We start from the raw sequence: 24,348 nt of genomic DNA, 5'->3' as shown, positions 1-24,348 counted from the left end.
ACTCAGTCCTCTTTCGAGTCCGGGGACAAGTTGAGAGAGTTAACAAGTTCCAAGAAAGGGTTCCATGTATCTAGGAATGTCTTGGTAGAGCCTTTGAGAGAGAACCTAAATTTTGTTCCTCAGAGGATTTGACATAACTATCTTCATTATCCAACAATGTCAGAAATGGGAGATCTTTGTTCATAAACTGCAGCTTCAGAGCCTAGAGATATAACATGGCAACAGGCCCACTAACTCCATGCTGACCACCTGTTTACACTATGTTAGACTACTTTTCATTCACTCCCTACATACTAGGGGTTCAATGGCTGTATAACGTCACATATGCAATTAAACATTACGTTGTGAAATTGATTTTGCATATAATGCCTGCGCCGCCATGTTTGGAGCCATTTTATCAAGTTCAAAGTCCAGATTCCCAAGTGCTCGTTCTACCCACGAGGCTCCCGATCTCTTCCGTCGCCCACAACCGGCATGGACTTGGCATTTTACGGAGGCCAAATAACCTACAAAGCTGCATTTCTTTAAGATATGGTAGGAAATTGGAGCACCAGATGGAAACCCATGCAGCTATAGGGAGAAAGTGTAAACTCCACAGAGACAGCACCCGAGGTCAGGATCAATCCCGGGTCTCTAGTGCCGAGAGGCAGCAGCTCCACCTTTGCCACTATTCTAACAATTTGGACCACTGACAATTTGGAATTTTGCAGAAAATTGTGCCAGATGGTAAAAAATTTAGATTGAACCCAAGCCTGGCATAAAGATTATCTAACATAAACGACAACAACTCCTTGACATCCTCTTCTTGAGTCAGAAGAGTCACAATTAACCAGAATCTGCCAGCTGCAAAAATAATGGTTAAAGCATGTCAGTAAGCAAATCATCTTCACTCCACATTTTCCTTTCTCTGTGTCAGTGCACACTTTAGGAATGCGATGGACAAGTGTAACCTGTGTGGATGAATGCAGTTCTACCATTCAAGCAACTCATCAACATCCATATAAGAACAGCTTTGCTTGAGTCCGCCATTCACTTAATCCAATAATGACACAGGACGGTACAGTGTAGCACACCAACTAAAGTTCTTTGACATAATTTATGAAACATATGACCACTATCACATGACAAAGGCAGAGAGCAACTGAAATTTTAAAAATCACATGCAAATTCCCCTCTGTAGGACTTTGTTTCCCCATTAGAAATACATCATAACGCAACATTCGGGAACTCTTACCTACCAACAGTTCTCAAAATAGATTACAATAGCTAGAGAAGATGGTTCACCACCAGCTTCTCAGGAGTCATCAGGCCAAAGAATAAATGCCAAATTCCATAAGCTCATTCAAATGTTTTTTTTACAACCACAAGCCACTTGTAGTATGAAAACAAGTTCAGAAAGTAATTTAATTTTGGACACCTTTGGTATAATGTAACTGATACTGACCTGGCCCAGAGCACTAGTTAAACTAAACAGAAGTATCTTGTAGAGAATACTGGGATGGCGTTCAGTGAAATTCAGAAATTCCCATATTTCTCCAGTGAAAAGTACTCCTGAAAGATTAAAACAAAATGTTAAAGAAACAATTATCGAATTGTAACGTCAAGTAGAATATGAAAGAATAAATTTTAAAATAATACTACATAAGCTCATAGACTTGCTGCCTAACATCGCCAGAGGTCCGGGTTCGATCCTGACTGGTGCTGCCATACGGAGTTGTACGTTCTCCCTATGACAGCGTGGGTTTTCTCTGGGTGCTCCGTTTCCTCCCACATTTCCAAGACATGCAGGTTTGTTGGTTAATTGGCTTTTGTAAATTGTCCCTAGTGTGCAGGATAGAACTAGTGTACAAGGGAACGTTGATCGGCGCGGACTCAGTCTGCCAAAGGAGGACCCATTTCCAAGCTGTATCTCTAAACTAAACAAGGATATTGGAGAAACAACGAACAGCAGATGATGGGTTACAAAAAGACATCAATTGCCAGATTACTGCTAGAGCTGTTCAGTGAGGCAGATGGCATCCCCTGGAAACGTGACCTGGAACTTGCTGAGGTGTGGGCGTAGGGGTACAATTTCCAACCTTGTCTCTGGCCGTTGTCCAATTATATGCCATTCAACAGCCCTCCCGCTCACCCATATCCACCTATTGCTATTGCATGCCAAGCCTTGTCCTGTCCCTACTCTATTCCAGCTTTCTTTCCCCACCTCACAATCAACCTGAAGAAGGGTCCCAACCTGAAACGTCACCTATCCATGTACTCCAGAGATGCTGCCTGACCCAATAAATTACTCGAGCACTTGTCATTTTTTGACAAGTATATCCTGTAGGTCACCTAAATAGATTTCCAATAAGGGAAATTAAAATCCATGGGGGTCCTTACAAAGCCAATTTAATTGAATGGGAATTTCCATTTAACATTTATAACAAATTAACGTAGGATGAAAATACTCAATTAGAAAATAATACGCTTGTTTGAAAACTGATAGTTTTGACAAAAATAATAATTTCCATGTTCAGATTTCTAATACCCTGCTTCAACCTGCAGGTCAAAACATAGGATGTTTGATGAGCCTCTCCTTTTTTCTCACAAGTGCTAAATTATTTTAATACTTCAAATGTTTACATTTAATAAAACTGAAGTACCAAATAATGTAAAATATCTCAAGCCTTCACAGTTACAAATTTAATGTAGATAGAAAATATACTTTTCTTTATAATTTATTTGATAGCATGCTAACTGTGTGCCATAAATACCAGCACAAGCTGTTTATTTCCCCCTCACGAATCAGGATAGCTATAAAATCTACATGTGTTTAATAAATTGATTGATGAATTGATTGAGATACAGTGTGGAATCAGGTAATAGTTCAGCAAAGCCAAGCTTCCCCAGATCCTTTGCTGATTTTTCACTCTGTGCGGGTGAACATTGTTCAGTTAAGAGATACAGCATAGAAACATGTCCTTCAGCCCACCGAGTCGATGCCCACCATCAATCACCCTTTCACACTTATTTTATATTATCCTACATTCGCATCACTCCCTACACTCCGGGCAATTGAGAGAGGCCAATTAACCTTCAAACTCACACGTCTTTGGGATGTGGGAGGAGATCGGAGCACCCGGAGGAAGCAGACACCTGGAAAGACTCTGCTTCGGAAGATAATAAAATCATTGGCGAAGAGTATGCTCCTAAGGAGCGATTATTTACAGACCCTACTGCACTTCATGTGGGAAATGAAATATTTTCAACAACTTATGTTAATACAAATATATTTAGCTAAATTATTTCAGAGCAACTATTTTATCTTCAACATCCCTGCTGGAATGGTCTACTTTCCTTCCAATACAAAAGATTGCTAAAGATATTTTGAATTGTCAATATCATTCACTAACATATAAATTAAATTATACAACAAACTGCAGCAATGTTTCACATGATGACATTATGTTTTGAACTCCCTTCTCTGAAAGAATATTTTAAAATGTTTTGAGCATGACTATCAATAAACTGAATACTGCTGGAAGTTTGAGGTCACTGCGCTGTTGAATCTGGGAGAACACCTCCACTCCTGCCCATTCTGCCATTTGGCATATTTGAAAGGCTAAAGATAAAGCACTCCCATGCCATGTTAAATGGGGCTGCTGTCCCATAATCATCGCATGTTTGAGAACTGGTTAAGCACAAACTGGTTTTGCACTCAAAATGATCATCTGTGAGAGCAAAAACCTGCAGTGAAGGGATTCGGCTACAAAGTAATGCCAGAATGCTCGCAATAATGTTTTAACTGGTTTAATACAAATCGTAAATCTTCTTCCAGTTAACAAATGCTTATTTTTCTACTCTGCTCAAATAGTGCTTTTCACAATCTTAAAAGATCCCTTTTCGTTATAGCCAAGAAATTTACTATTTTAAATGCAGAAATTGCAATGCAGGAATTTCAGCAGCCAATCTGCACACAAGTTATATTATTATAGCAAGATATATTTAAATCATACATGTTGATGTTGATTGAGAGTTTAAAAAAACAGTAGGATATTTTAAATAGTATCTTTTTAAAATAACACATGTAATCTTATGTCTATCCAAGAAAGCACACATTGCCTCAATATAACATTTCATCTGAAGGGCAGCACCTCCCATTGTGCAGCACTGCTTCTGCACCGGATTGCCAACCTACACTTCATGTTCAACTCCCCAGATTGGAACAAAAATCCAAAAAATGAAATCATACAAGAATGAGCCACAGCTCATGCAACAAATTAAGATTTAAAAAAAAGTTCACTATGTACCACACAGAATTAGAGTTCAAATTTGAAGCTCGGTTCGAAAAAACCTTCAGAATTCAGAACCCTTGATTCAGCACCCTCTTCTGGATTAGAGGAGCACATATCTATCCATCAAGACAGGTTACTGAAAACTATCGAACTACATTTTGCAAAAAAAATTAAATAACATCAAACTGGTTCTTTTAATCTGTAACCGTACCAATTGCAACTGAATTATGGCATAATTCTACAAGCTATAAAATGTATAACAGGTGTATTTCTCCATTACTAAATGGACATCTTTTCCCCCAAAGCTGGAAACAAAGTCCTTATCTAATCTGAGGGCACCCAAGTCAGAATAAAAATACCACTCTGGAAACTGATCTCACTCCATTCAATAGAGATGCAGAGTACAGTGTAATACAGCTTCAGCACAATGTTTGAATACTGTGTGCGCCTCTGACCTGCTCTCTCATTACATTAAACATTCACTCTCAAGGAAGAACCTTGTGCACATACGGCAAAGCTCAGACATAGAACAAACCTGAAAACCAGTCGCAAGAGTGCAATGGCAAACTATATCACAGGTGTTGTAGCTTTCTATTACAAACTAAAATCATACTCTGAAAGAGATATTGCCAATTTTAAGTGCCTTAATACATGAATTGAAGTGGTAGCACTGAAAACTTGCATCCTTAAGTTTTTTTCACATATCCAGTAGCAGGTAATATATAGCAACACAAAATTTAAGATAAGGCATTACTGGTTGGTCAGGTGTGTGGAGAGAATGACCTTCACAGAAGGCCTTTAAAATGATTCCATAACATTGTCGATTTTACCTATTTATACATGGAATGTCAAAAATAAAAATGTGCGGAAATTTCAAGAAATAAATATTTATCAGATGAATGCAAAGCACAGATAATTCTCAAGGCTTGTATTTGAGCTGCTAACATTTATTGAGCTAGCTTACAATTATAGAAATTAATGTAACCAAAGCACTGGGACATTTGAAAATAGCTACCATGAACAATTCTGAAAATAAGTTAAATGCATTGAAGTCAATAGAGGCTTTAACTCTTTCATTTAGTTCATTCAACCAGGGTGAGAATCTGTGTGGGACACCTGTGACAAATGTTAAGTAGATTAAACCGTTCACAGAATAGCAGGTTCATAGAAACATAGAAAATAGGTGCAGGAGTAGGCCATTCAGCCCTTCGAGCCTGCACCGCCATTCAATATGATCATGGCTGATCAGTTGCTGATTCAAGGCATTACAATTGTTAAAAATAATTTAAAAATTTAATTATTGCCTAAGGGACCATCTGGGGCATCCATTCCATTTGTCAGCTTACTCATCCTCACATGCTCTCGATTTACAATTTCTATGCTCCATATATTTCCATGTTACTTGGTTGAATGATACACTTCAATAAGGTCTTAAGAAAAATAATATTTTTACCTATTCCCAGCAACAAACTGGACCAAACATTAATATTTAGCATCATCTGGTTTGAACCAGTCTGGAAATTAGCTCTCATATGTTCTTGTGCTACTCCAGTCAATCCGTCCAAAGTTAAGGAGGCCAACTAGAAAAAAGAATGGAACATCCATTGAATAAATAAATGAAATATACAAATAAAAATATACAAATAAGCAAATTACAGGAAGTGATACTTAATATTGCGAAATTCTAATTGGAAAATATATACATACCACCAGCTCGATTAATGGTATTATCAGCAGAATACTTGAGGAAGAATACCCAACTAGAATGGTTGAATAGACACAAGAGACAAATGGCAACTTTGGGCCACACAAAATATTACTCCTGAGGGTAGGATTTTACATACGGACAGCAAGATTTTAAATGAAACTGGCAGACAGGTTTGTAGGTTAAGTGGCCTCTGCAAATTGCCCTTAGTATGTAGGAAGTGGGAAAGTAGGATAACATTGAACAAGTGGGAATGTGTGATCAATGGTCAGCATGGATTTGGTGGGCTGAAGGGCCTGTTTCCAAACTGTATCTCTAAACTAATATGTACCCAGTTCTTTAGGAATTCTACAGAAGCAATTGAGATCAGCAGAATTGCAGTTGTATTCTGAGCTGTGGCGATTAATGGCTAATTAACATGCTATTAATTTTAATTGAATATTTTTATCCGTATAGATGCAAGACATCACAGCTGATTTTTATTTTGTATAGGCCTTTGAAATTTGAACATGCTTGCCGAATATCACATCAGAAAGGCTCTAAAAATGAATTTGGAGCAGTGATTTTTGAAAGCTAGTCCTATCTAAAATGGACTATGAATAAAGAAATAAGAATTATTTTTGGATTTTCATTGTTCCAAAAATAATGAGTAGAAATAACTGACAGTTAAAGAATGGGAAGAGGAAAAACATGTGAAATTAGTAAATTAGATTTTAAATATTAACTTTTATTAAAAATATATTTTAAACATATTTTAATTCCATATTATCCTTCCCAAACTCTTTCCTTTGTCATTATTAACTTAAGGCTCGCTTATTCAGCAGGGAAGTATTTGCTAACAATGAAAGTTAATGCATAATATAAACAAGCATTCTTTTTTTAAATGCAATAGAAAAAGGCATATACTTACTAATAGTATTTCCCCAAATCCAAATATATGGTCATTTGCACTGTCCGTCCCTTTTTTGGGTTTATACATAAATAAAGCCACTCCCAGAACTATGAGCAACACACAAAGATACTTGGCCAAGGGGTACCTTTTCCTTCCAATAATGACTCCTAAAAGCATCACTGTAATATAAATTAAAATAAGTAAAGGTTTAAAAGAAAATCCACCCTCGAGTATTTAAAACTTGCAGCATTCGCAATTAAAAAATAAAACTTGCTATAATCAACAGGTCAGCTAGCATCAATGGAGAGGAAAACAGTTAATAGGATTAGGATGAAAAGTTTTCAAGTCTCAAAACAGAGTTTCTGTAACCAAATATGGCGTCAACACATTTACTTTAATCTTTAATCAGCATATAGAAAATGTGCATTTAGAGAACAGGAGCATAATGTTGGGTTAATATTATTTGACAGGGCAATTTTGAAAACTACCTACATCTTCATCCTACTGGGTGCAAAATTTGTCATTGGATTTTGCTTTAAACCCACAAGTAGCATTGTCAATTTGGGTATTCTGTTAAAATCATGAACGTATGCACACTGCTCACTTCTCAAGGGCAATTAAACAAAGAGAATAAATGCTGATCCAGCCTGCCTTCAAGAATTAAATGGAACTGGCAGGTTCATGTCCACATGGACAAAAGAAACTCAGTTTTGTTGTCTATTAGCCACTTAAACCCTTCTCCATGTCTCTTCCATTTCCACAGTTACTTCAATGATCTCCAGCCATCCCCATTCTCTATAAACCCAGAAAATGTTATATTATCATAGCATTCCACTACCTCTGAGCCCACACACTCCAGGTCATCTGTCCCTGAAAATCCAGTCTATGAAATATTCCTCTCTCTTTGTCTCAATATGGCAGTTGTGTCTTCCTGGATCCCATCTCCCTTCAAAATCGCTCTGCATTCCATTCTAAGACGCTCCTCTCAGAATGGGATGCATTCATTTACTTCACTAAAATACTACATCATCTGTAAAGTGGATTTTTTAAAATATACATACATAAGACTTTGTTAATGCTGGTAGAACTAGCATTCATCATCATCCCCTCAAATGCCCTTGAGGAAGGATGTGAAGAATGCAGAGAAGATTCACTAGAATGCTGCCTGGTTTGGAGGATTTTAGTTATTCCGTCATGTTCCTCCTCAGCTTCCAACGGTCTTGAGGTTTATTCAACTTCTCCATCTAATACTCTCTAAACCAGACAACATCCTGAAAAAACGTCTTTTGTACCCTATCCAATGCCTTCACATACTTCCTGTAGAGCTGCAACAGGAACTGCACACAATACTCTAAACGTAGCTTAATTAAAGTTGTATACAGCTGCAATGCGACTTCCTGACACTTATACTCAGCATTCTGACATTCTGTCGTGCTGCTGCAAGTAAAAATTTAATTGTACTATCTGGAACATATGACAATAAAATACTCTTGACTCTTGATAAAGGCAAGTTTCAGAGGCATATAGATAAACACAAAAAATAGGAAAGCTAGGCAAATGGAATTAAAATAGACGAACAAAAATGGCAACATGTACAGTGCTCTCCATAATGTTTGGGACAAAGACCCATCATTTATTTATTTGCCTTTGTACTCCACAATTTGAGATTTGTAATAGAAAAAAAATCATATGTGGTTAAAATGCATTGTCAGATTTTAATAAAGGCCATTTTTACACATTTTGGTTTCACCATGTAGAAATTTCAGGGCACCATAATGTTTGGGATACAGCAATGTAGGTATGTTGCAAAGCCTACCTGAAGCGTCGCTGAAAATCTGTCGCTGCGGGTGTGCGCGATTTTGGCGCCGTTTAGAGGGGGCGGGTTTAAAACGCGATTTTCTCTAGGCTGTTCAAATCGAAGATGTTCAGCCTAGTTAATTATTAACGAAAAATCGCTGAAAGACCCCGTCGCAAAAGCTATTATTAGTTTTAAAGGCCTCGTAAAATAGTTATAGTAGTTTAAAAATCAATCTCTAAACCCGCGACCACCAGCAACCGCAGGGTCTCATAAAGCAAATAACTGAAGGTATGCTGTATATTTTTACATTAAAAAGGGCTTCTAAAGATCCCTTTATACAAAGTTTAATATTGCGAGTAGCTCATTTTGGGCCCATTATATCCCGCAGTATTTTTCCTGGCATTTGGGGCACAAATCTACCGCAATGTGAACGTTCTAAACCAGCGCGTTCCACAGGGACCCACTGGAAAGCTGATTTAAATGGGCATTTATTTACAGCAATTGAACACTGAATTCCTTCCATTTGGTCTATAAATTAATGTAAATGTGATTTAAAAATCATGTTTTATTGTGAATTATTTGTGAATATTATTTGGACATTTATGCTATTTAAAAATGTTAATCATTTATTAAGAAATGGATAGATGTTTAGATCTAGTAATTGAAGTCTGAAATTAGCTACAATTAGGTAACTAACTGATTATATGCTTTAATTTCAGGTCATCCAAGTAAGATTATTTTATATTTGTTTCAGAATGCTTCAATCTATGATAACTGAAAATTTCATTCAGTTCTCTTAATTTTTAAGAAAGTTATGGGCTTTTGACTGCACACGATCACAGCTTTTTTGTTATGTCCATAGAAATTCAATAGGGAACAAGATGCTCATTTCCCAGTATGAAAATGACCATAGCTTTTTAAATACTTGAGATATGAAAGTGAATTAGGTGTCAAATTAAACTTATTTTTATGCTTTATCTGATGGGATAAATTGCAGACTTGATTTTTTAAATCTCAAAATTTTGTAACATTGCTACAGCAATGTCATGTAAATGAAAGTAGTCATGTTTAGTATTTTGTTGCATATCCTTTGCATGCAATGACTGCTTGGAGTCTGTGATTCATAGACATCACCAGTTGCTGGGTGTCTTCTCAGGTGATGCTCTGGCAGGCCTGTATTGCAGACATCTTTAGCTTATGGTTGGTTTGGAGGCTAGTCCCCTTCAGTTTTCTCTTCAGCATATAAAAGGCATGCTCAAATGGGTTCAAATCGGGTAATTGACTAGGCGACTCAGGAATTGACCATTTTATTAGCTTTGAAAAACTCCTTTGTTGCTTTAGCAGCATGTTTGGGATCATTGTCTTGCTGTAGAATGAACCGCAGGCCAATGAGCTATAATAATATAATACATTTTATTTATGGGCGCCTTTCAAGAGTCTCAAGGACACCTTACAAAAATTTAGCAGGTAGAGGAAAAACATGTAAGGGGAATGAAATAAATAGTAGAGACATGACTAGTACACAAAGTAAAGACAGAATTCAATACAAAACACAATATGAGGCAATTAATGCACAGATGAAAAGGGAGGGGGACGTGGGGCTAAGGATAGGCAGAGGTGAAGAGATGGGTCTTGAGGCGGGACTGGAAGATGGCTGAGGGACACTGGAATTGCGGATCAGTTGGGGGAGGGAGTTCCAGAGCCTGGGAGCTGCCCTGGAGAAGGCTCTGTCCCCAAAACTGCGGAGGTTGGACTTGTGGATGGAGAGGAGACCGGCTGATGTGGATCTGAGGGACCGTGAGGGTTGGTAGCGGGAGAGGAGGTCAGTGAGATATGGGGGGGCCAGATGGTGGAGGGCTTTGTAGGTGAGGATCAGGATTTTGTAGGTGATCCGGTGGGAGATGGCAAGCCAGTGAAGTTGTGTGAGGACTGGAGTGATGTGATGCCAGGATTTGGTGTGGGTGATGAGTCGGGCGGCTGCGTTCTGGACCAGTTGGAGTCGGTTGATGTAGGTGGAGCTGATGCCAAGGAGAAGTGAGTTGCAATAGTCCAGTCGGGAGGAAATGAAGGCATGGATGAGTCTTTCAGCAGCGGGAGGTGTGAGAGAGGGTCTGAGTTTGGCGATGTTGCGGAGATGAAAGAAGGAGGTTTTAATGACATGGCGGATGTGAGGCTCAAGGGAGAGGGTGGAATCAAAGATCACGACAAGGTTGCGGGCCTTGGGAGATGGGGAGACAGTGGTGCCGTCGATGGTGAGAGTGGAGTTATTGATTTTGCTGAGTGTGGCTTTGGAGCCTATGAGGAGGAATTCTGTCTTATCGCTGTTGAGTTTGAGGAAGTTATGTTGCATCCAGGTTTTTATAGCTGACAAACAGGAGTTGATATGGGAGAGGGGGGGGATTTGGTGCCGAGGTAGATCTGGGTGTCATCGGCGTAACAGTGGAAGTCCAGGTTGAAGTGGCGGAGTATCTGACCAAGGGGGAGGATGTAGATGATGAAGAGGAGGGGGCCGAGTACGGAGCCTTGGGGAACGCCTTGAGTGACTGTGGCTGTAGCAGAGGTGTGGTTGTGGAGAGAGATGAAGTGGGATCTGTTGGAAAGGTAGGAACGGAGCCAGCTGAGTGCAGAGCCTTCAATGCCGAGATCTTTGAGTCTGGTGAGCAGGATGTTGTGGTTCACTGTATCGAAGGCTGCGCTCAGGTCGAGGAGGATGAGGATGTTGAGGGAACCAGTGTCAGCAGAGGTGAGGAGGTCGTTGAGGACTTTGAGGAGAGCAGTTTGTGCTATGGAGGGGGCGAAAGCCAGATTGGAGGGGTTCAAGTAGGTTATACGCAAGGAGGTGGAAATGAAGTTGCGATGCAACGATACGCTCCAGGGTTTTTGAAAGAAAGGGGAGGTTTGAGATTGGGCGGTAGTTAATGAGAGAGGAGGGATCAAGACCAGGTGTGACAGCAGCAGTTTTGAAAGCGGAGGGGACAATTCTTTGGGACAATGAGGAGTTGAAGAGATTAGTGAGGTAGGGGCAGAGAACGGGGAGGCAGGACTTCAGCAGGGGAGTGGGGAGAGGGTCGAAGGAGCAGGTAGTGGGTTTGGAAGAGCTGATGAGTTTGGAGATTTCAATGGGGCGACCAGGTCAAACTGGGAGAGGAAGCAGTGTGGAGGAGGGGTAAGGAGGTCAGTGGAGATGTTGAAAGGAGGGGCCTTGGTAGGTGGTGGAGTAGATGCTGGGGATTCGGGTACAGGGGATAAAGATTGATAGATGGTGCTGATTTTATCAGCGAAAAAAGCTACGAGGCATTTGTTTGAACTTGAGCAGATGGGATGTGTCTATACACTTCAGAATTCATTATGCTACTACCATCAGCAGTTGTATCATAAATGAAGATCAGTGAGCCAGTGCCTTCAGCAGCTATACATGCCCAGGCCACAACACACCCACCACAGTGTTTCACAGATGAGGTGGTATGCTTTGGATCTTGGGCAGTTCCTTCTCTCCTCCATACTTTGCTCTTGCCATCACTCTGATATAAGTTAATCTTCGTCTCAGCTGTCCACAAGACCTTTTTAGAACTGTGCTTGCTCTTTTAAGTATTTCTTGGCAAACTAACCTGGCCATCCTATTTTTGCGGCTAACCAGTGGTTTGCATCTTGCAGTGTAGTCTCTATTTCTGTTCATGAAGTTTTCTGTGGACAGTGGTCTTTGACAAATCCACACCCGACTCCTGAAGAGTGTTTCTGATCTGTCAGACAGGTGTTTGGGGATTTTTCTTTATTATAGAGAATTCTTCTGTCATATGTTGTAGAGGTTGTAGATTAGTAAGCTCACCAGCGCTCTTTCTTCTTAATGATGTTCTGAACAGTTGATTTTGGTAAGCCTAAGGTTTGGCTGATGTCTCTAACAGTTTTATTCTTGTTTTCAGTCTCATAATGGTTTATTTGACTTTCATTGGCACAACTTTGGACCTCGTGTTGATAAACAGCAATAAAAGTTTCCAAAGGTGATGGAAAGACTGGAGGAAAGACTAGGTGCCGAAAGCTCTCTTATACCTGCATTAAGGAGGCAATTAAACACTCCCTAGCAATTACAAACACATGTGAATGATGGGTTTTTGTCCCAAACATTAAAGAGCCAAAGGGTCTGTTTCTGTTCTGAACAACGATGACTCAACTAAACAACTATGACTCAATGGCCACATTGAACAGCTGCAGTATTTAGGATGAAGATATTTGCACACTGCTAATGGTTAGTGTTCGGGTAATCTGACCCAGTGATAAAGAAGGAATGGCAAAACTGTTTTTCAAGATGTATGTGTGACTTGGAGGAAACTTGCAGTTGTTCTATTCCCATGCACCCACTCCCATTATAAGATTATTTGGTTTGGTTAATCATGTTGAAAACCGCTTGGCAATGTTGCACGGTACAAATATTGCCATACAGCTAAATACCATGTACATCATGCAAATTGTCATCAAAAGAGGACTTAATCAGTTCAGGTTCTTGCATTCGCTTCATTTTAACTTACCTGGAATGGGCTTGCATGATTTTCCTAGAACCTAAAATAGAAAAAAATACCCATTAGTTGATAACAAAATGTAAAAAAAAATGTTTTGGGTGCATTTAAAAATTAAATAAATTATGAAGCATACATTAAACATGAATTATCACAATTTGCACTTTAGAAAATGTCTTATTTGGCAGAATGTTTCCAATTCAAGTAATATGTTAAAAACAAAAATCAGAGGAATAGGCACAGAACAAGATTGTCAATGTTCAGTCATTGCAACTGAAGCGAATCCAGGGCTGAATAGAGTAACAATAGACAACAGGAATCGGCCATTCGAGCCATTCACTGTGATCATCCACAATCAGTACTCCGTTCATGCCTTCTCCCCATATTCCTTGACTCCGCTATCTTTAAGAGCCCAATCTAAATATCTCTTGAAAGCATCCAGAGAATCAGCCTCCACTGCCTTCTGAGGCAGAGAATTCCACAGATTCACAACCCTCCATCCAACATATTCTGGTGGACAATTTGTCCATTTTCTCAGCTGTGGGACTCCGTATGGGGATGTGTTGTGAAAGGTGGATTCTGACGTATTCTCCAGCATTATATTGGGTCAGAAGACAGGAAGAATTCCTCCACATTCAGGATCAGCTGAGAGGCCAAGATTAGGAGGCAAATGAAACAGTAAGGAGCACTTTAAAAAAATGCTTTTAAATAAAAGTTATTTGCATTTTAGTTAGTCTTATTGAAAATTACTTAAGTACGGGGAATATCGCTGAATCTCAGACACTTAAAACCTATTGAAATCAATTACGATTTTTATAACTGGCAAACCACCATCAGCTTTGTAGGATGTCAAGATGTTAACAAGGAGAATGTGCAAATTGAACACAGGCAGCACCAAAGATCAGGGCTGAACTCAGGTTACTGGAACTATGACGGCAGCACTACCTGATGCTCCACTGAGGCATCTTTAAAAAAAGGAAGAGCAATGAGATTTTCCAATTGTTGGTGTTACATTATTGTATACAGCAAGTCAAAGAAAGGGGAAAAAAGGAATTGCATCAAACAACAATCTTGCACTGCTTATCCAATTTATTGCTGAAGGTTATTTGCTCCAAATGCCAAGTAACTCCATGTTCTCTACACCTCTCCTTATAAAAGTGTTTGCATTGAACTTGCGACTAGAATGCACACATTTGAACAATAAATTACAAAAGATCAACAATTTCACTTTAAAGCACAATAGCATTTCTGGAATCATACACTTTTGAACCAATGGCTCGCGAACCCATAAATAGTAATCCATTTTAGTAGAATTGGTTAATGGATTACTTAGAATACATTTTACCCCCTGGTAAACCAGATACTTTGTTCTTCATAGCAAATTTATAAGAAAAGAAATGCAACCAATCACTGTCAGAATATTGGAAAAAATATTATTCAGAGAAATGCAAACTTTAAAAGGTGTGTGGAGAGTGGTGGGGGCATGGAAATTCAAATCAATTATTAGAATTTTTTATACTTAAGATACCTGATGTTGTGAGTGTCAATTTGCTCGCTAAATTTACATCCACAAACTTCAAATACGGTAAATTCTGAATGTACAAAGGGCTGTGCTTTGTTAGATAAAATTTCATACATTGAATATTTCTAATCGATGAATCACTATATATCCTTCATCCTAGAAAACAGCTCTTGGGAAAATATTTCAGGAATTTCTTTTCAAGTATGGGTGATATAGCGGTAGAGTTGCTACCTTACAGCGCCAGAGACCGAGTTTGATCCCGACTACGGGTGCTGCTTGTATGGAGTTTGCATGTTCTCCCCGTGACCTGCAAGGATTTTCTCCAAGTGCTCCGGTTTCCTCCCACACTCCAAAGACGTACAGGTTGAAGGTTAATTGGCTTGGTAAAATTGTAAATTATCCCTAATGTGTGTAGGATAGTGTTAAGGGGCTGTCCCACTGTATGAGCTAATTCAAGAGTTCTCCCGAGTTTCCCCTGATTCGATTTCGGAGAATTACGGTAATAGCCGGTCGTGGGTACTCGGGGCTCTCGTGGACATTTTTCAACATGTTGAAAATCTTCACGAGTCTTCCCAAGCTTACCGCATTTCCTGGGTACCTGCTGTTAGCGTTACGAGCTGCTAAGGGACGTCCCGAGCTACGACGTACCTGCTACGTACATTCTACGTGCTTACCACGAGTTTGATTTTTTTTTAAACTCAGGAGTTCTTGAATTAGCTTGTACAGTGGGACAGCCCCCTTAGTGTACGGGGATCGCTGGTCGATGCAGACTTGGTGGGCCGATGGGCCTGTTTCTACGCTGTATCTCTAAACTAAAAAACTAAATATATCTATGGGGTTCAAGGTTATATTTTCTTTCAAATTGCACATAACATCCAATACCAACCTGTGTTGGATAGTTGACATACTGGAGCGCAGAGTTACTGGAGACCATGGCCCCTAAATAAGACATTGAACAAACTGCATACAGCCAGTGTGGCGTCCGTTCAATTGATGGCTTTTCAAATAATTGTATTACTAGAACAAGATACACAAATATTTTATTAAAACAATTCAAAGAGTACAGTCTTTCAAAATATTAAATTCTGTCAATTGTGCAATCATTGGGCAAACATATTTATATATCTAGAAATTATTTATGGCTAGAAGACACTTGATAGTCATAAAACTTATATATAACAAATATATCATTTTAAACGTCTACCAAAAATAGTTCAGATTCACTAGAGTATATCTATAAATAGGCCTGAAATAGCTATTTATTGTTTCTCTGATGATTTCGATAACATTCAAACTTTGTGAATCAGACCTAGCATTAAAACCAATCTATTTGCCACTATGAGATTCTTATTTGTCAGGAACAATTGAAAAGAAACCAACCTCAGGGTTATAATAATATTAAGATGTAGAAAAAAAGAACTGTAGATGCTGGTTTATACCAAAAATAGACACAAAGTGCTAGAGGGTCAGGCAGCATCTCAGATAAAAAGGATCGGTGACGTTTCAGGTTCTGGACCCAATGTACTTCCAGAACATTTGATTTAAATTGTAATTGTTCCCTGATTGCCATCAAGCAATATCCCATTCCTATGCCTTGTTGCACATGTCAAAAATACAATTTCAGTCTTTGATCTAAAACAGTTGTAACTCTTTTATTTTCTTATCGCTCAGTTAATGACTACAGGTAAAGGATGTTGCCCATTATCCACTACAGAACATCTAGTGAACTCATGTAATTTTTTGATGCAACTTGAAATTACTTACTTAGTTGGCAAAAATAGCATTAATAACACACTGGACAAATACAAGCGATTTTGCATATACGAATGATTCTTCTTGGTCTCCATATTTGCTTCTTGTTCTGGAACAAAGAAGGTTGGTTAAGTACGCAAAGTTAACCAATTCCACATGAAAACAGAAAACGCTTGTAATACGCAGAATTTTTCTTCAGCAGATTCTCCAAAGATTCTCTCTGATGTACTATTTCCAGTATTTTGTTTGTTCTAACAGATTAGTACCATCCACCTTATTTGCTTTCACTAACATACTTGATATCAAATTGATTGGGGAAGTATGTAAAGTGAACCAATTTGTCATGTGCATCGCAAGCACATTCACTGTGGGTTCAATACATAAGACTTTCTAGCTCTAACCGAACAAATCAAATTCATTTATATTCCTTGCATCTTAAACTAATCAAACCCGAGAAAAATAAATCAGAATTAGTTTTAGTTTAGAGATACAGCATGGAAACAGGCCCACAGCCCACATCAATAATTGATTACCCATTCACACTAGTTCTATGTCATCCCATTTTCTCATCCACTCCTTGCACACACTAGGGGGAATTTACTTACATAAATAATTTATGGCTACAGGAAAGAATTGATTGTCGTAAAGCTTACATTTAGCAAATGTATCTATAATCATATAATTAATCCTAATAATCTTATAATTATATTATATTACTCACCAACTGAAGACATCCCTTTCATCAAATTTCCACACAATTTGAAACCGAGGCAATAGCGATTAAGCCCATATTCCCCTTCTTGGCTTGTAACCTTTCTTGTAAAGACATTAACTGCTCATTCAGCTGTCCTTTAAATGTGTTTAAAAGTTTCTGATCTCCAACTAATTCAAGTAAAAATGTTTTCCTCAACTTTCCTCAAATATCGAATCCTCCAAAAATTTCTCCAAATCTGTGGTTCCCACATTCAACCTGCCAGATGCTTCCACACAGCCAGCAAAAGGCCTCCAGTATAACAATGACTGAGCAACTACCACAATTCCCTGTCCAAGTTGGACTCGCACCCAAAATGCACATCAACAGAGCATAGATTGACTACTGCCTTAAAGGCTAAATCTCAGAAACCTGGAATTACTCAGTACCAAGTTTATTTTGTTGTGACCCACACATTGTGTTGGAGGAGGAAGATTTTATCTGTTGTTGGAATAACAACTGTCAATAAACAATTAACAGAAACAGAGTTGAAGAAAGGCTGCAGTTAAACCAGAGAAAATTGACCAGACAGGCAAAATTCTGGTGGGTCTCTTAATTTATTATCATGGCATCAATTCACCACCAACTCATTACCAAAGGCAACAAGATACTGAATAAACATATCAATGGCTTGGGCATGTTGGTTGATTAAGTTCAAAAGTTCTCAGATGCCACTGTGTGTTTTGATGAAGGAGTTAGGTGTACTTCTAACTATAAATCTGTTCCCTCCCCTCTACCTGGCAGCAGGTTCTAAATCTACTCTCATCCCATCATGTCCAACAAAACACATGTTGAATTATGTTATCAAGACCTTTGTCTTAAAGCTAGTGACATCTCCGTAGCGGCCTGCGGCCTAACCAGTTTTGGGACAAATTGAGGATGACGATGAGAGATGGTACACCACAGACATTCGCAGAACAAGTCTTCCATAATTTTGATTAGAAGCCGTTCAGTACTGCTGCGAGAATGACAACCTGTTTGCAAAGTTTTTAAATAGGAATGTGAAAAGGATGGGGCCCAGATATGCGGGCAATTACGTCACGTGTTAAACAAAAAAAAAAAACTGATTACCATGGTTGTCTAGGACGTAGGATTGTGAGATCAAATGGTGGAACTCAAGACAAGATGAGGTTGAAGCAGAGTTGAGGAAAGGAGGAGTAAAACCAGAGTGTTGCAAGTTCAGAGCTAAGCTAATGAAGGGTAAAAGTAATCAGAAATATACAGCAAAAAAACCTTTTGCAAGATTTCTCAGGCTCCTCCCATTACCCCGATGACAAAACCACCCTTTTCAAGGCAAAAGATGAGTTAGGCATTTACTAAGGATTGTTTTACATTTTTGGATAATGACTCAGCCCGTCTGCATGTAGAAGGATCAGTAACATATGTGGGTACGAGTGATAAGTGGTTTTCTACCATATTCAGCATACAACAACCAAAGTCTTAACACATCACATGGTGGGGCAGGAGTTGTAAAAGCATGAGGGAATGATGGCTAGGTTGGTAGTGTTGGTAAAGTTGGCACTTTAGGAAAATAAGAAATAAGCCAATAGCATGAAGCTTAGGACATTTTGTTACATCAATGGGGAAGAATTGGAGAGATATGAGCTAACTTTTCAAGAATGGTTGCTATCAAGTCTTTCGAGGAGTTATTTACATTTCAGGATGATCGCGGAAGAAGAAAACCGTTTGACTTAGAAACAAAGAACTGCAGATGCTGATTTATACCAAACATGGACACAAAATGCTGGATCAGGCAGCCTCTCTGGGAAAAAAAAAAAAGTGGGTCAGGCGCATCTCTGGAGAAAAAGGATGGGTGACGTTTCGGGTCGGGACCCTTCTTCAGGCTGAGAATGAGTTAGCAGAGTAGTGCTTGATAGTGTTTTGTGTGATCCATGTCTGACAGTAAACAGCTAATCTAGTTGGCCCACCCGTTTAATCATCCAAGTTGTGTCCCACAAATACAAGGATAAAGAGAGTGCAATTAAGGATCAAGTGTTTAACTGTCATACGCATCAGCTACAGAACATTAAAATGCTTGAAATTGGTCGATTTGCAATAATTTTAGTGGGGACTAAACCATCAAATAATATTCATGCAAATAAATACGAATTATGGAGATACCACAGCAAATGCAGGGCCAAAGCCCAAATGCAACTTTGAACATACAGATTAAGTAACGTGGAAGAAGGACTTATTCCAGGACAGGAGTTTGCATATTATCCAGAGATTTACATTTTCAAAAGAGCTTTTCAATGCTTCCTCACATCAGGCAGAATTTCATCAAAATGTTTTAATATAATCAATTGAACAATGGTGTATATTTGCAAATATTGTTTTCGAGTGGTTTTGTTCAAATCAAGAGCATTTTATTGTCAAATGTCCTGAAATGAACAATTACATTTTTATTTGTAGCAGCACAATAGATATGTAATCATAGCACTATCCGTACATGTTTTTTTCCCCCACCAGGTCTCCTTCCCTAAAGTGAATTTAAAAAAAAATTTGTAATAAAATCTCTGCCATTGATTGGCCTCCACAGCATTCTGTGACAAAGAGTTGCACAGATTCACTACCATTTGACTAAATAAATTCTTCCTCATCTCCTTCCTAAAGAATGTTCTTTAATTCTGAGGCTATGACCTTTACTCCTAGACTCTCCACTGGTAGGAACATCCTACTCCACATCCACACTATCTAAGCCTTTTAACTATTTGGTACGTATCAATCAGGTCCCCCCTCATTCTTCTAAACTCCAGCGAGTACAGGCCCAGTGCCATCAAACACTCATCATATTAACCCACTCATTCCTGGGATCATTCGTGTAAACCTCCTCTGGATCCTCTCCAGGGCCAGCAAATCCTTCCTCATTACGTTACCCAAAATTGCTCACAATACATCAAATGCAGCTTGACCAGCGCCTTATAGAGCCTCAGCATTCCATCCCTGTGTTTGTATAGGGTGATTTCACTAAAGGTCACGGAGAGTAGATCGCACCCAACGTGAACCGAAATTGAACTTGAGTCATGCTTCACTTCCGGTACATGTTAGTGAATGGGAAAACACGCACTTTCACACCGTTAAATACATCGAAACTGGGCCCGTTTTTGAGCTGCAATTAACTGTACCAGTCGGGGTGACCGTGAGGAACAGCTACCTAATTTACAGTCCAAAAAAAGATAGAAACTAAGGTAAATTCAAGAGGAGCTGAAGGTGTAAATACAGCCGAAGTGCTAGCGGACATTTGCCGTGGAGATTTAAAGATCGAAAATATCGGGAATTATCGCGTTGCTCGCTGCATTTCATCAAAAGTAAGGCGTTATTGACTTTTTATCTTTATTCATTTGTTATATGAAAAGTATTTAAAAGTTAAAAATCCGTCAGTAAAATTGCAAAATCGCCCATGGTTCTCAGGTGGGTTTTAACATGCAAAATGAAAACGCTTCTGAGCTCCATTTACCATTTAAATAATCGTAAACTATCAATGCGTTTTGAAATAAATTTTACTGAGATGCAAGCTAAGGAATGGGAACGCCATGCACGTGCAACAAGAAGAGAGTATTAAAGCAGATTTGGTTGCAGCTCAAGCATCTATAGCTCTGCAGTTGATGGCGTTCTTGTGCACATTGTCTATCCTGCTCACAGTGGGTGCCCAAGCAGGATTGTTGACATCATTCCATGCTGCAGGCTTGTCTGTTATTAGATGATAAATAAATAATAAGTAGTTTGGGTGATTGTGCAGGCTTTAAACAGAAATATTGAGAAATATATTTTGGCTAAATAATAAAATGTCCTGCTTTTGTCCAACTACAGCTGACAATTATCCATTTATCAATTTATTTAAAACGCATTGATAGTTTACGATTATTTAAATGGTAAATGGAGCTTCAGAAGCGTTTTCATTTTGCATGTTAAAACCCACCTGGAGAAACCATGGGCGATTTTGCAATTTTACTGACAGATTTTTAACTTTTAATACTTTTCATATAACAAATGAATAAAGATAAAAAGTCAATAATGCCTTACTTTTGATGAAATGCAGCGAGCAAACGCGATAAATTCCCGATATTTTCGATCTTTAAATCTCCACAGCAAATGTCCGCTAGCACTTCCGCTGTTTTGACACCTTCAGCTCCCTCTTGAATTTACCTTAGTTTCTATCTTTTTTTGGACTGTAATTTAGGTAGCTGTTCCTCACGGTCACCCCGACGTTGTACAGTTAATTGCAGCTCAAAAACGGGCCGTTTCTATGTTTTTAACAGGCGTGAAAGTGCGTGTTTTCCCTTCACTAACATGTACCGGAAGTTGAAGCATGTACTCCATTAAATTTTCGGTCACGTGGGTGCGGATCTATGCTCCAGTGACCTTTCGTGAAATCACCCTATTCCAGTCCACTTGAAATAAATGCTAGCATTGCTTTTGCCTTCTTTACTATCTATTTGACTTGCAGATTAACATTTGTCCCTTTGTACCTTCGATTCTGGATTATCTCCTCATTTAGAAAATAAACTACGCCTTTATACCTACTACCAAAATGCATGACTCCACACTTCGCTACTCTATTTCCATCGGCTCCTTCTCTGCCCACTCTCCCAACCCTCTCCCGTCCAAGTCCTTCTGCAGAGTCCTTACCTTCTCTGCACTACCTTCCCCTCCACCTATTTTCGTATCATCCGCAAACCTGGCCACAAAGCCTTCAATCCTCTCATCCAAATCATTAATATACAAGGTGAAGAATAGCGGCAACAGCACCAAACCCTGCGGAACTCCACTAGTCCACAATAAACTCACTTGAACTAGTCACTGGCAGCCAACCAGAAAATGCCCCCTTTATTGCCACTCTTTGTCTTCTGCCATGCAGCCAACCTGCTATCCATGCTAGTGTATCTGCCCATTGATACCATGGGCTCTCATCTTCCTTAGCAGCCTCACGTGCAACACCATATCAACGGCTTTGTGAAAATCTAGTTAAACAACATCCACTGACTCTCCTTTGTATGACCTATTTACTTTGCAAAACAAAGAATTTCACTTTACCTAGCTACACGTGACAATAAAGCATTGTTGAAAGATTTGAATTATATTTACGCTGTAATGCCACGACAATGCTGTAATTGCTACATGATGCAACATAGGATTACATGGAAAGATACATTCCTCTATTGGGCCTTTGCAGAGAGAAGCAGTTTTGGACCCCATATCTGACAAAGGATGTGCTGCCATTGGAGAGGGTCGGGATGTTTACAAGAATGATCCCAGGAATAACTGAGTTAGCATATGATGAGCGTTTGGTGGCACTGGGCCTGTACTCGCTGGAGTTTAGAAGGACGAGGGGAGACCTCATTGAAACGTACCAAATTGTGAAAGGCCTGATAGTGTGGATATAGAGAGGATGTTTCCACGTGGAAGAGTCTAGGACGAGAGGCCATTGCGCCAGAATAAAAGGACGTACCGTTAGAAAGGAAATGAAGAGGAATTTCTTTATTCAGAGGGTGGTGAATCTGTGGAATACATTGCCACAGGCAGCTGTGGATGCCAAGTCAATGGTAAGACAGAGATCGACAGATTCTTGATCAGGGGTTATGGGGAGAAAGCAGGGCAATGACGTTGAGAGGGAAAGATAGATCAGCAATAATTGAATGGCAAAGTAGACTCGATAGGCCAAATGGGCTAATTCTGCTCCTATCACTTACGAGTTAGATCCCAATGTCACGATAGCCCTGTGATTACTACATAGTGCAACATAGGATTTCACGGGAAGATACATTCCCCCATTGGGCCTGTAGAGAGGGGAGCATCCCCGCACGACAGCAGCTCTGCACAACGGACAACCCCACCATCCGTATGAGGAAACCTCCCTCTCTAAGGATGAACTGCAGGTGCTGGTTGACACCGAAGATGGACACAGAAAGCTGGAGTAACTCAGCGTGACAGGCAGCATCTTAGTACGGGTGTCAGATGTTACAGGGAGAAGGCAGGGGTTAGGAGGGAGCATAGATCAGCCATGATTGAGTGGCGGAGTAGGCTTGATGGGCCGAACGGCCTAATTCGACTCCTATAACTTATGAGAGAAGGAATGGGTGACGTTTCAGGTCAAGACCCTTCTTCAGACGGAGAGTCTGCCTCTCCCGCTGAGATACTCCAGCATCTTCAGTGTGTTTATTGTCACATGCACGGAGGCACAGTGAAAAGTTGCTGTTGTTGTGAGCAAACCAGCCAGCGGTGTAAACCTCCCTCCCTCCCCGTCCCTGCCGGCGCCACTCACATGGACTCCTGCAGAATGCCGTAGTAGAAGTAGCAGACGAAGACGGCGAGGAAGCAGAAGATGAGGCGCATGCGGTCGCTGGGAACGGTGTCCATGGAGCCGGCGGCGCTGGGCTTCCCCGACAATGGCGGCGGCAGCAGCAGCGACACGGAGCCCGGGCCCGGCGGTGGCGGTGGCGGCAGCACCGGCCGCTCCCGCTCCCGCTCCCCGGCAACCGGCAGCAGCGGCCTCATCAGCCGCCAGGACCCAGCCCCGCCGCCTGCCTGTCTGCCCGCTGCATCCGACCCGCCCACTCACCTCCCCCCTCTTCCCCTTCGCCTTCCACTATCAACAAACAAACGTTTTGCGGAAAGGGTGGGCGGGAGGCACTGCTAGGAGGATCTTAAACCTGAGACAGAGGAGATATAAATAAACCGGCGCCGCTCAGGACTTCAAAGTGCAGGGCGTGGGGTCCTCGGGTGGCGGTTGAGGTGCGTTCGCGCTGCGGCGTGCGCGTGCCCGCCCGGGGTTGTCGTGGTGCGCGTGCCCGCCCGGGGTTGTCGTGGTGCGCGGTGATAGGCAGGCGCGCGCGGAGTGGCCACGTACTCCCAGCGACGAGTGTGCCCCTGGGGGTCACGTGGAGCGGGGGAGGGGAGGAGGGGAGGAGGCAGAGTCACGTGGTGCCGGGAGGCGGCGTGCGCGCGAACGCCTGGGGAAATCACGTGGCACGGGGAGGTGGCGCCACGTGGTGCGGGGGGAGGCGCCGGAGAGACGTGGTGAGGGCAGGCGGTGTTACGTGACGGGGGGGGAGGGGGAGGCGATGAGGTGGTGACGGAAGGCCGGCAGTGTCACGTGGTGGCGGGCGGGCCGGGGGGTGGGGGGGTGGTGGGTGGAATGGGACA

At 40.6% G+C, this 24,348-nt stretch overlaps 1 protein-coding gene across 1 annotated transcript in view; it reads right to left on the bottom strand.

Annotated features, from left to right (window-relative positions):
- The window catches only part of slc35b1 (solute carrier family 35 member B1), a 29,673-nt gene extending 5,722 nt beyond the window's left edge, over positions 1-23,951 (bottom strand). The window contains 7 exon segments of the mRNA XM_033035365.1: positions 1,445-1,551; positions 5,728-5,854; positions 6,890-7,050; positions 13,193-13,223; positions 15,589-15,719; positions 16,463-16,563; positions 23,468-23,951. Of these exon segments, the coding sequence (XP_032891256.1) occupies positions 1,445-1,551; positions 5,728-5,854; positions 6,890-7,050; positions 13,193-13,223; positions 15,589-15,719; positions 16,463-16,563; positions 23,468-23,700 (891 nt within the window). The 5' untranslated portion in view covers positions 23,701-23,951.
- Between the last annotated feature and the right edge of the window lie 397 nt (positions 23,952-24,348).

The sequence above is a fragment of the Amblyraja radiata genome, chromosome 16, assembly GCF_010909765.2.
Source record: "Amblyraja radiata isolate CabotCenter1 chromosome 16, sAmbRad1.1.pri, whole genome shotgun sequence".
Taxonomy (NCBI): Eukaryota; Metazoa; Chordata; class Chondrichthyes; order Rajiformes; family Rajidae; genus Amblyraja; species Amblyraja radiata.
Note: the sequence above shows the minus strand (reverse complement) of the source record. Positions and strands in the feature narration are given on the sequence as shown.